This window comes from Choloepus didactylus, chromosome 7 (genome assembly GCF_015220235.1).
Source record: "Choloepus didactylus isolate mChoDid1 chromosome 7, mChoDid1.pri, whole genome shotgun sequence".
Lineage (NCBI taxonomy): Eukaryota > Metazoa > Chordata > Mammalia > Pilosa > Megalonychidae > Choloepus > Choloepus didactylus.
In genome coordinates, this window is record NC_051313.1 from 141,210,840 (window position 1) to 141,224,658 (window position 13,819).

Below are 13,819 nucleotides of genomic sequence, written 5' to 3' on the forward strand. Positions count from 1 at the left end.
TCTATATTTACGTATCAAAAAATGTTCTTCAATACTGAATCTTTTAATAAACTAACAACTACAAAATTATTCCTCAGAAATAAGAAAAACAGCTCTTTTATGTGGATTTCAGGTTAGTTTCATGTGGGAGAAACCACTCCACTAAAGCCCCCATCTCTCAAAAATATGGGTAGGGCAAACGTGCAAAATGTGTGATCTAGTGCTATTTTTCAAAAGACAGATTACTGATCATTGGATGGCATAAAGAAGGCACAAGTAAAACAATGGTAAAGTCAGTAGACAACATTTTACTGAAACATTTCATAACAGAAAATCTGTCTGAAGTGTAAAGTTACTGTCTTACACAAGAAGGACAGACCCATTTTCAAAGACTAGTCTGAATACAATAAATATGGAGTTTACATACTAATTTGTACACAGAAACTCTGCCCCACAACCATAAAAATTCATATTTAACAGTGCAACATATAATTTAATCATCTGATTTATTTGACAGGGTTTTCTTACTAAACACAAATAACTACCTGGTTTTAATATACATATATAATATATATTTTATGTATATAGATATTCAACAATCTGTACATTTCTAAACATAAAACTCCTAAAAGGCACAATTGTCTATACAACATGTACAAAAATGGTTGGAGCTGACACAAAACAACAATTATTGGTCAAAAGTTCATGATTGCACAAAGATTAGTAATGAGTTTATGTCAGAAAAATGTGCTTAAGGAAAGGAGGGTTTCCAAAAAAAACCTTTAAGTGTTATAAAAATAAAATAAAAATACAAAAGCCACTAGGTTGCGATCACGAGCCTGTCCTCATCGTCATCACTGCTCGCATCACTGAACTGCATGGTGATCTGCCTCCGGGATGACCCAGTGGGCCGGGGCGCCTGTCCGTCTGCAGAGAAAGCCTGGCGACCCGCGGGCTCTGCACAGACGTCGGCCTGGGCCGCCAGCAGAGGCTCACACGCGGACACTGGCTTGCCCTGGACAGAGGCGAGCTCCTGCTTTGGCTTCACATGATTGACTGAGGCAGCCTTGTCCGTGGCCATTTCCTTTGGGCCATCAAGCCTCACCCGGTCACCTGCGGGGGCAGGGGGGTCTAGTCTTTTTTTTGCATTTTCCTGCTGGACTTGAGGGGACCCCTGAGGAGATTCAGCCCTGCGGACCTGATTTGCACTGGCTCCCGATGAGGGCTTGGGGTGTGATGTCTCCCGGGCTTTGCTTTGGGAAGCTGGTATTTCAGGAGCTCCTTGTGCATCGACGGGTACTTGACCGACTGAAGGAATTAAAGTAGGCAATGCGATGTTAACAATCTGGAGACTTGGAATGTGTGTCTGAGGGGTGGGGTTGCTTTGTGAGGAAGAGTTTGCGGTTAGGACCTGCAGTCCTACAGCATTTAGAGCAAGTCCTGGTGGATGTCCCTGTGGGGTAATGTTTGCATTGGCCAGGCCTAAAATATTGACGGCGTCCATGCTTAATGACGGAAGTGGCTGCAGGCCTGGAGTACCGAGGTTCTGGAGGCCAGGCACACGGACCTGGCCGATGGGAATACATGGCACAACACTGCTTACTTCAGACACTCCTGTGGGATCTGTGGTGCTGGAAACTTCTGTGATCGTGTCCCCAGGCGTGCCCACGGTTCTGTGAATCACACTGACTGCCGGAACTGTAAGTTGCATTGGCCCAGCTTGAATGGGTACAAGCGTGGAATATGTGAGGCCGGTGGGGACCACTTGGATCCCTCCAACTGGAACCATATTGTAAGGTGTCCTGGACTGCTGCTGGGAATGCAAGGGAAGGTGGCTAAACAAATGAGTCTGGGGAGAGGGCAGGCTTGCAGTCAGCTGTAGAGTCATTTGCTGCTTCTGTTCTTGAGTGTGGGGATGAGGAGAGGCCCCTGAAGGATCCCCCACTGCTGGCTGGGGAACGGGCTCGGCTGCAGAAGGCAGTCTTACAGATGATGCATTCTGAAAGACAAGAGCGAGCAGTCCTTTTATGTTGCAAAGCTTTCTTAAAGATTGAGTTAAAATGCTAGTGCAAAATCTGCTCTTCCTGAAGATGTAAAAAATGTGCACATTTGTATTTTATAAAAATTATATACTTGCTATAGTTATATTTTGATTTTTGATAATAAATTCACAACTGAAAACTATTACATCTTAACCCTTTTGTTTTCTAGAACAAAAAAACAGCAACATATTTTGTACAGTACTTGGCATTTTTCAAACAAACTCCTAGATATCACCTCATTTTTATCCTGAGAATAACCCTCAGAGGTGCTGTAAAAATCTTTTATATTGTCACTATCATTGCTGTTATTACTGGCATCACTAGCTCATTGCATTTTATAGATAAGGAGTCACTGAGATATTAGTTGGCTAAGAGGATCAACTCAGGGAGGAAAAATTAACAGGAAAAAAATTCATATTCATTTATGAAATAAAGAGTTGTCATTAAGAAAAGATCCATAGATAGTCTTCTGTTCATGTCCATCCATCTATGTTCTTCTATCTACATATTCAGTAAGGTTCTAAAATGTCTACTAAAAACCAAATACGGTTCTAGGCATTGATAGGTAAGGAGAAGACACTGGAAGAGAATTGCTTAAAGCATGGATGACCAATATTAAAATAATGAAATACAATTGTTAAGAGATAAATCTTGCCCATCGTTCCTTCTACTTCAAGATTCTTATCCAAATATTAGCTTTCTCTTGATGATATCTGAGAGATATATTAAGTTAAGCTAGACAGTCTACAGAAATCCAAGCTTTTATAGTTCTCTTACTTTTCTTTGCTTTTACCCAGCAAAACAAAATATGCCATGTTTAGAAATAAATCCCATTAATTCAACACATACTAGAGAACTATCAATGAAAGAAGAATGAATTACAAATTGAATGAACCATTCCTCATGAGACAGGAGTAAAATCAGGAGTCATTTAGAGCACGTTTATAGGCCTTCCCGGAGGCCTGGGTCTGGCCCTGAGCTAGGTCTTGGGCAGGAGCTTTTTGCAAGCTGCCACAGCAATATGATCACTCAAGCAAAGTGAGCTTCTCAATTCATTTTTCAGGTCACATTAGCTTTGCCATAGGATTTGGTAGCTGTCTTGCTAATGGGGGAAAAGTGCAAAATATATGGATAATTTAGTCCATATCATCACTTCAACACAAGTGGAAAAACAACTTGGGGTCAGCCATGGAATAAAGTCCTGGATTCATTTTCTCATTTGAAGCAAACATTTTTTTTATTTCAAATTCAAATAAATAAATAAAGGGTATTAATTTTCAAGAACCATTTGGTTCTTTCCAACTTACAGTACGTGAACTCTGATAAAAATACCTAATAAGGATCCAAAGGACGTGAATACTCTTTGCTCCTAAATATAACAAAAAATCTTTATATAGTTATACAAACTGATTTGGCCACAAATAATTAATTTGCTAGTACATTCTTCTCTTATGCCACTGAGTTTCCCACATGTAATATGCTAAAAAACAACAACAAAAAAGTCACTTACCTGTGTGAAAGCAATAGCTTTTGCTCCCATAGAACTATGCAGAATTTCATCTGATTCAGGGTAGTCTACAGACATCTGATGCCAGGGGGACCTGGGAGCATCTTTGGGCAACCTAGTAGAGGCTGCATGAGGAACAGCCTCGTCTTCCTCTTTTGTGGCATGCTGCCTGGCCTTCTCTAGGGATCCACTCTTCCTACTGCAGGCCGACTCTGCTGTGCTCAGCACGGTCATCTTGGTGAGCAGTGCTCTGGGCAGGATGTCCATGGGGTCCGGGTGCACTGCAGAGAAGCTGTTGCTGGTCCTGATCTCCTCTTCGGCACTTACGGCATCCTGAAGGCCACTTCTCGATGGAAGGTGCTGTGGGCTGGCCGTGACCGAGGGGGCTGCTGACAACACCGACTCGGCCTGGCTGTCCTCGTCATCATCTTCATTTTCATTCTCATCCTCATCTGGACCATCAGATTCTTCAATGTCATAGCCAGAGCGCTCAAAACTGAATCTTTGTTTTTCATCTAATAAAAAGAACCAAGGGGGCACATTATAGAATGTTTCGTGAGTGGGGAAAAAGGCAGTCCTTTATTTTATATAAGCTTGGTAGAACCGTGAGGAATATATAAGACAAGGACCTTAGCAACAAAAAGGATACGATCTAATTGAGGAGAATGAAATGGAGAAGAAATGACAGCAAGTCCAACAGAAAGTCAGAGAAATGGGGCACTAATAATAGCATGGCCAGGGCTGTTTGTTAAGGATGGAGACAGGAAAGGAGCTTCAAAAGGGGAAGAGGCTGGCAGAGGGCATTCTATAAAGACAGTTGTTGGAAACTACTCAAATTCTACACTTGGGAAATCCCCCAAATTAAAACTGAGCTATAGGAAAAAAATTGATAAACTAAGAGTTAACACAGTTCTTTTTCCCAAGCTCCTTTTCTCTATCTTTCTGTATCTTCCGTGTATTGAACAAACAGAAACAGAAAAGTGATGACATTTGGTATTTGTGAGCAAAGTAATTTCCCTTACTACTGGAATAGTATTTTGGACATATTTCAGTTGCCTTCTAAGTAATGATATTCACCTAATATTTAAGCCCTTTTCTTATTTTTCTTTTCTTTTAGCTAAGAGAGGTGTTAAATTTTCCCATCAGTGTTTTCTATGATACGATTCAACCCATACCCCATACTAACTAAAAGTTAAGGTCACGAAAGACAAGAAAGGCACAGGAACACACTGGGGGGAGCTAAAGAGACATGCTGAGGAAATGCACTGTGAGATTCCAGAACTGATCCCCGGATAGAGGGAGGCTGGTGAAAAAAACTGGCGAAAATCCAATTATATTCTGTACTATAGTTAGTGATATTTAACCAAGGCTAATGCCTTAGTGTTGACAAATGTTTTATGGTTATCTAAGCTTTCAGCCCAAGGAGAAGCTAAGCGAAAAGTATCCAGGAACTCTTTATACTATTCTTGCAACTTTTCTGTAAGACTAAAATTATCTTACTACAGGGTCTTTGTTTCTTTTACTCTCTTGATACCAATATTCTGTCTCGTTCAGACAAGCTTGTGCCATATCCACCTCCCCACTGCCCGTATCCTCCAAATCAAGACTTTTCCTTCTGATAAGCAATTTTTTCTCCTCTCTTATTGAATAGGAAATAATTGATTCTTGAAATCAGTTCCAACACTTCTCTGGATTAATTCAGAAGCACAGCACATTTCTCCCAAACCCACCCTAACTATATACATGTTTTAAATTATTACCACCTACTACTGTTCCTGTCTGGCATCTCTTTTTGCCTCTGCCCAGCATTTCCTAGTCTATTGTACATAAGTAAATGAGTAAATGGCTCTCCCTGGCTCTAGCCCTGTATTCTCTAAGAGGACCTGGTTTAGCAGTGCACACAAACCAATACTATTTGACCACAATTAAAACAAGGGCTCCTTTAAGGACTTGACTTTTTCTCAGTGAGTGATTACAACAATTAAAAAATACTATTAATTATTTTTAAATGTTAGGCCTATAGCTTACAAAGGTCAGGGCTGAGATTCAAACCCAGGTCTGTCTGTCTCCTGAGTAGGTGCTAAACATTCCACAGAGGTCATATTTTAAAAATCTATAGAATGATCTGAAAAAAGGGCAACAATAAATTATAGTCAGTAAGCTACATTATAAATGTGCTTGATACAGGCATTAAAAGTTTCAAGTAATTACTGGATTATGATAGTTGAACATATAAAATGCCATCCCCAAGAAGGATGTAAACTAATAACTGAACCTTTTTAATTTCACAAAAAGTGTAACTATGGAAGTTTAAGAATAATTAGTTACATTTGAAATTTTTAATTAACTTACATATATTCAGGAAACATCCTGAATTCATTTTCAATGTATGCTATTTAATATGAACAATTTAAAAAGAACACCATATATTTTTTTTAAAGTCAAGTGTTAAGGGAGTGGTGTAAAGCTATTTGGCTCCATTATAATCTGATTTTTGCCTTGATCATACCAGATTTCAGATCAGGACTGGAAATGCTGGGAATGGAAGACACACAGGGTGGCTTCTCCCTTCACCTTTTTGTCTTCCCTTCTCCTTCCTGGAAAGAGCCACATGCCTGTAACTCAGAGAGGACTCAGCAGGGACTAGGATTCCTTTCCACAGTTTTATTTCACCAAGATCATGAGAGAACAATGTTTATCTCTCTGAATGTACTGTATCTGGAAGTTCTTGAAGGGGAAGACTACTATCAAAGTTTGGAATCCTGCAAATGAATTTTGGCTAATTACATATCTGTCAAACATTTGATAGTACTCTGAAGTGGTAGAACTGATAAAAATGGATAGCTTAAATGAACAGAAGACAATGGCATCCTTTTAAATATCTTCAGCACCAAAACCAAGCCCCAACAACTCTGCTCTCTGTTTGGATTCATGATAATAAAAACCTTTTATACTACTATCCTGACCCCCTGATCCCTTACCTTAACCCCCAAAGAAGTCTACTACTACTGAATCATACGATCTGGTAACAGAAGATCCAGACAGGAAAAGTGACTTGTATATGATCACACAGCCAGCGAGTACCAGACAAAGGACTTGTTAATTATCCCCCAAACTTAATCATATTCAACTTTGTGATAGTGCTTATTTTGCTACTGTATGTTACTTAATAACATAAAAGCCACTGTACTCTATGGAGTACCTACTATATCAGGGTTTGGCAAACTACGCCTGAAAAGCCAAATCTGGCTCACTGCCTGTTCTTGCAAATAAAGTTTTATTGGAACACAGCCATGCACCTTTGCTTACTGCTTTTGTGCAGAGTTGTACAGCTGCAGCAGAGACCATATGCCTGCAAATTGCCTAAACTATTTACTATTTGGCCCTTTACAGAAAAAGTTTGCCAATGCCTGCACTAAAGCATCATATTTAAACCTAAAACCACTCCCATGACTGAGCTGATATCAAACCCGTCTTGTAGAAACAAGTTTATAAGCTTACATATAGCTGGAAAGTAGCAGAGCCAGAATTTGAAACAGGGTTTTTATGCACTTAGGAATCCTGTCATCATTCCAATACAATATATTGAGGCTTTAACAATATAAATCTTAAAGAAAGATTAATTCCTTTAAGTTAGTTTCTATGAATTTCAATTCAAGGGGAAAAGAGAACTGCCGTGCAGCAATAAACTTTTTTCAAAAGTAAATTTTTTTGATAAATTTATGTCAGCTTCCCTAAAGATGGGTCTGAAAATCATCTTTTTATGATTGGTGGGATGAACTGCAAACTGCCCTACCATCCCTGCCTGACAGTGACACCTGCTGGAGGACTTGGCTGACAAAGGCAGTCCCAGGCAAGCCCCGAGAGGCGCCGCTCAATGGCGGCATTAGCAGCCCTCCCCCGGTCCTCCCCACACTCACTAATTTCCGTTCTTTTGGTGTGGTGGTTTGTCCCTTTTTGTTGGTCGCATACATTTAGAAATACTACTTTGAAATCCAAACAACAGCAACCTGGGGGAGAATTTTTTTTTAAAGCATGCAACTCTTGCTGTAATGGATTTTTTTCTTAAAGATGAAAACATCAAGAACATAATGAGCCAGAGTTTAATGTCTGCTAATTTTAGAAAGTGAATCAAAAAGGTGTCATATCTGTGTCGTTTATTAATGAGATGAACACTGCTTTATTGTAAACACAATTCCTAAGACCTACTAAAGCTTCATATTGTGCCATGGAAATGTTCCTTAAAGAGAGTAGTAATGTTTCTTATGAAAATCCTAATGATTTGAAAATATTCTCGATGTTTATTTAGAAAGAATACTTCTTCGCTCTAGTTACATACGTAAAATATTTTAAGGGTAAATATGGTAATAGGTTTTAAATATTGTGTTAAAACATCATCCTCTTACAGATATTATCATAAATACTTGAACTACATCAAGAAAATGTCACTATTTGCACTTTGCCCTATTAAATTGCTCTCCTAATTTGACAGTTGAGAGTACATATTAAGCCAGCATACTGTTGATAAAAAAACATTCTCTGGATCAAGGCATGTAAAGCAAATAGGTGGCGGCATGATTTTTGATGCAGAAGCAGAAAACTAAAATGCAGTCACTAAGACCCTAAGAACACGGACAAAATTCCTGAGATTATATAATTCTCCATGACATGAATACAACGGAGTGTGCAGTGGGCTTGGAGGAAGGGTCACTTCTCATGAGCATATATTGTAATTACAGCTTGAGGTGCTAGTTTTAAATTAATTGGAAACTTCTTTCTTTTAAATGCCAAATGTCCAAATTTTAATTGCTGGCTTAGGAAAATCTGTAATTCCCTCTGCTTAGTTAAAAATAAATTTTCCCCAACATCACTACATCTGCTTCATCTGCAAATGAGAGCAGGAATTCATTTGTTAAAGAATAAAATGGGCAGCTCTCCAACCCACTGCTACTAAGGGTAGTAAAGAATGAAAAGGATCAAATGGCTTTGGTCCTTCATCACACCATTTTCATGTCAACCTCTAATAAATCCTGTAACTATCAACCAGGGAACACGCTCATTAAGCTGGTGAATCACACTCTGAGTCTGGGGTGGTTTGCCTGGTAGAGAACAGGTTTAAGATCTTTAAAAACAGAAAAGTTAAAAGAGAAGGTCAGGAAAAGACAACACTGAAGTTAAGAAGGGATAAATCTGGACTAAACCTCTGGTGAAAAACAAACGAAGCAAGGCAGATAGGAAGGAATAACTAGCTGCAAACAAACAGTTAAAGACTTGGGCCAGCTCCCAGAAAGCCTCCAGCTGACCAGGATACCACCCAATGGTAACGATGTTTAAAAAATGAATATTATGCTGTGCCGCTTTGTTGTTAACACCGTCTGGTAATTAGTGAGTGGTCAGAAATTTTATTGAACAAATGAAAGCTCAAAGACGGTATTTTTGGTGGTGATTGTTGTCTGTGACACAGAAAAGAACATTTCAATGATTAAGCCCTTAAATTTGTCCTATAAACCCCTCAACGCTTTCCTTCTGGATGCCAGTGTGGCAGGTGGCTGTGACTTCCATGTACATTTAGAATCATGTCTCCCAAATACCACCTTCCTATTAAGAGTTATCTCATTTCCCACTCCTCAGATAAATCAAGATTCAACTTTATGTGGCAATTTCACATTTTCTACCGTCACTGATTGCTCATCTCTGTCTGCCCTTTATAAACGGGTGCCAATCTTAGGGTAGTTTAGGACTCCACCCCAACGCCATGCCCACGCTGTTGATGAGAAGCAAGTGTGGCTCTCAAAACCACGTAGGAACTTTACTCAATATCCAGAGAGGATGCAGTGTTACACATTTCCATTCTGATCAAGACTTGATGCTTTATGGTAAAAGACATCTGGCTCCTGAATTTGGCTACTTATTTTTCTTTAATCGTTTTATTATTTAGTAGGCTTCTGTAATCTATTACAATTAAATGACAAACCAACCGTATTTAGGAAAATGTAGGTGATAGAGGATATTCCGCTGATGCCATTTACTCAGTTATCTAAGATTTTCAACATTCACATAGCTAGACAAGATTTCCCTCAATAACTGCGGCTGTGAAGGAATGAGGAAAAGCATCAGAAAGCCACGTAATCACTGCCTTTGGGCGTACAGGTATGAAAGCCAACTGTGAAAACTGCCGTGGCACCTTATACGATAAGTGGACGCTGGGCAGCAGACAGAATATTATTAGATTTGTGTTAGATTAAGAATACAAGGCATGATCTCAAGAACCCCATGAATACTACAAAACCTTTTGGTAAAGCTGCTCACCATCAGAGAGAGAAGACAGCAAGACTCTACGTTACAAATATAGTTTTACAGCTTACTTATTGGAACAAGAAAACGAAGAACACACTCGTCAGACAGGAATGTCAGGAATGGGCCGGGGATCTCAGTGGTGGCAAAAACGTCAGAGGAACTGCTGCCAGGAGCCTGAGCCCTGTGTATCGGGGGGCAGGGAAGCTCCCGTGAGGGGACGAAGTGGGCAGCAGAACTGAGCAGAAAATTGCCCAAACGGGACCAGCCTGAGGACCCCCTGGCTCTGTTCCAACCATAGAGAGGCACTTCAAGAATTTAAAATGTGACACCTGAAAATATTTATTCTCATTCATAATTTAAAAGTCAGCCACTTCATCTCCTCATATATGCCTAATGATTTTCATTTTTCCTTGAAAAATAAAAGTTGGTAATAAAATGAACTTTATAACATATGTTGCTACTCCTTATAGCATACTTTGAGAGTTGGTAAGGGCAAAGTTTTGAAATGTTCACAGAAGCAACTAAAGTAGGAACAATCAGGTCTTTCTCTTTCAGGACAGTCTATTCCATGAGGAATGTTCTGTGCCCCCGTGATGCCAGGCCAGAGCAGAATTCACTCCAGGGGAAATGATGCCTGATTTAATAAACGAAGAGGAAGATTTCCAAATCAGCCATTATGCATTTATATGTATGCATACAGAACTGGATGTTGCATGGGAAAAACCATACCAGACTTTTCACCCACACTGGTAGAGAGTGAAGGATGACGAAGCATAAACTGAGGTACAATGCCTACAGAAAACGCTCATCCATCCAGAAAAAAGGCTTCTTCTCTATGGTACCAATTGATCTTTTTGCTGCTGAATGGGACAATCCACTAAATGAAACCATGCTTTTTTGAGTCGTTATTGTTTAAATTCCTATTACAAAATAAAACAGCAGTAGCAGCAAGAAATATCTCAACAGTGAAAATTCCAGGGTGTCAGATAAAAAGCCCTGTTACCTTTTGACTCCTTATTTCAAGAGCATTTGAGAAAATAATGAGGGATAAAAGTCAGATATATGCACTCCCAAAGAGGCAATGGTTTTAAAGGATTTTGATACCCAAAAAATCAGACTTTGTTAATCAAAGGAACGCTATACATGCCATTGGATGTTTGGAAGATTAAAAGTACTACAAAGATTATGTCTAAGAAATAATGGTTGTCAAGCATGAAAACACGAAGGAACTGGGGAAAAACCTGCCACAGCAGAGACACTGATTATACATAAGTGAGTCGTTTCAACCCAGCATGGGCGGCCTCCCATGCCGAAGCTCCCTGGCACAGCATTCCCTGCTCCCCAGGTGTGCTCCCTGCTCCCCAGGTGTGCTCCCTGACCAACTCCCTCATCCTGTGGCCCATTTACACTCTTAGCCGCCTCCTCCTCTCTCCTCACACCTCTGGGCCTCTGCCCACACCACTCCCTCAGAACAGAATGAAGCAATGTGTGGATAAATACATCTCTGGCCTTTCTTCTGGAATACCGTAATCATCCCTCAGCAATGACCTGGACGTTACCCTCCTTCCCTGAGGCCTGCCTGGTCCTCGGCCGTGGGCTGTGACCCTGCCAGCTCCGTGCTCACCCTACAGCACAGCCACGGACCTGGCAGTCCCCGGAGGCAGTGACCGGGGCACAGAGCAAACAGGTGTTGGAGCGCTACGTATATACATGAATCATTCCAAACAAGAATAAACTTACCTTTTCTAGAACTACTGAAAAATAGAATGGATCTTTAACAATCTGGAGTGATCGTTACCAAAGATGAGAAAATGGAAAAGTCTGATAAATTATCTCCTAGTCTTCTGATCCAATGAGCAAAAATAACAAATTAACAAACAAAATCCCATTCTCACTTTAATGATACCTGGATCGACCTGGACCATGTACCTTAAACACTATTTACGGGTAAAGACATTAACTATTATGTTATATCTACCCTTAGATGGAAAACTAAAACATAAAATTCTAAAAATAATAACAAATTATTTCCTGAAAGACTGTAGGGCATTTTCCCCCAGTCATTCATTCAATCAATAAATATTTACTATCTACTACCTGCAGGGTACCATTAGAAAGAGCTGGAGATAGAGCAGTGAACAAAACAAGATCCCTATCCTTATGTAATTTATTTTCTAGTTGGAAGAAACAGATAAACACATATACACACAATCACTCACATATATTGTCTCTAGTGGTGCTAAGTATAATGGAGAAAAATAAAGCAGGCTAAGGGCCATAAGTACTGTTGGCTGGAGTGAGTGGGGTGCTTTCTTAAATAGGGAGGTTCAGGGAGGCCTGTGTGATAAGGCAACCTGGTGAGTAAAGAGCTGAAGGAGATGATAGGGTAGGTTATCTATCTGGTGGATGGGCATTTCTAACAGAGGAAATGAGTGCAGAGGCCCCATGGCAGGAGTGTTTCAATAAGCAGCAAGCTGATCAGTGTGGCTGGAGTTGAGCAAGCAAGGGAGAAAGGAGTGAGGATGAGTTTCCAAGAGATGGTGGTGAGGAAGGCTGAGGGGGCCACAGAACTCATGGGGTATGGCAGACCATCGCTCAGAATGAGGCAGGAAACCAGGGTAGAGTTTGAAGCAAAGGAGTGACATGATTTTTAACAGACCACTTTGGCTACTGTGCTGAAAACAGACTGTAAAGGGGCAGGGCTGAACCCCAGGGACCAGTGGGTAGGCTGCTACAATCAGGCGAGTGAGACAAGATGGCCACTTTGCCCAGGGTGGATGGCGGAGGTGGTTAGAGGTGGGTGGATTCAAATTATGTTCTGAAGGAAGGGATGAAAGGTTATTTACTGGTGAACTGGAGGGAAAATGAGAGAAAGATAGGCATCAAGAATGACTTCAAAAGTTTTAAGGTCAAACAACTGCAAAGATGGAAGACTGTGGGAGAAGCGAGGTTACTTGAAGTGGGGTAAATCGGGAGTTTGGGTCATGTCAAAGTTGAGATGTCTATTAGATATCTAAGTGGAGGTGGTCAGTAAGCAGATGGATATGCAAGTCTGGAATGAATTTGGGAGTCATCAGCCCATAGAGGGCAGACGACCATAGGAGAAGACTGGATGAGGTCATCTAGGAAAGGCGTATAGTCTGAAAAGAAAAGAGATCTGAGAACATAGCCCTGGACTACACCATTTAGAGGCTCAGGAGTTAAGGAAGAACAAGCAAAGGAGACTGACAAAGAATATTCTAGCCTGGTGTTAGACAAGAAAATAGCACACCCTCCATATGCACAGCATCATATTGCAGTCTTCTAGGCTTTATCCCCTACAAACACGGAAACCTGAATAATGCTAAGCAAAATTCTCACTACCATCAATTTAATGGAGTGAAATCTTTCTCTTAGTTGCTAGGGTACTAGAATAGCTAGAAGGAAAGAATTGAAATGGTGGTACTGTAACCCTTAAAATCCTTTGAAATTTGTTCTATAGCTACTTGTTCAACTGTAATTTGAAAGTTATCACCTTTTTGTATATATGTTATATTTCATAATAAGGAAATAACTGAAACTGTGGAATTGTAACCCATAATATTCTTTGAAATTTGCTCCCTAACTACTTGTTAAATTGCACTTGAAAGTTATCACTTCTATGTATATATGTTATATTCCACAAAAAAAAGTAAAAATAAAATAAAATAAAGTAAGACCCAACCTTACTATAGCAATTAAGAAAACACAAATTAAGACAACAAACCATCATCCATCAAATTGGCCCAAAATTTAAATTCTGACAATATTAGGTACAGTTAAGAATGGGCATGACTGGTTAAGTCTTCTCTGAAGGTCAATTTGAAATTATAAATTGAAGTTAATTTCCTAGGATATATAAAGTGGTATCATATATGTAAATTCAAAATACAAACACAAGTGAAACATATTATTCATGGATATATATATACATATATATCTATTTTAAATGAACTGAAAGAAAAATCTGTAAACC

General features: G+C 39.8%; 1 protein-coding gene across 5 annotated transcripts in view; it reads right to left on the reverse strand.

Annotated features, from left to right (window-relative positions):
• Positions 1 to 267: 267 nt before the first annotated feature.
• Positions 268 to 13,819, reverse strand: part of HIVEP1 (HIVEP zinc finger 1) — a 146,853-nt gene continuing 133,301 nt past the window's right edge. For all 5 annotated transcript variants that reach the window (XM_037842271.1, XM_037842272.1, XM_037842273.1 and 2 more), the window contains 2 exons: positions 3,532 to 4,043; positions 268 to 1,978 (listed from right to left, as the gene is read on the reverse strand). In XM_037842271.1, coding sequence (XP_037698199.1) covers positions 800 to 1,978; positions 3,532 to 4,043 — 1,691 coding nt within the window. In that variant the 3' untranslated portion in view covers positions 268 to 799. The remainder of the gene's footprint in view (positions 1,979 to 3,531; positions 4,044 to 13,819) is intronic.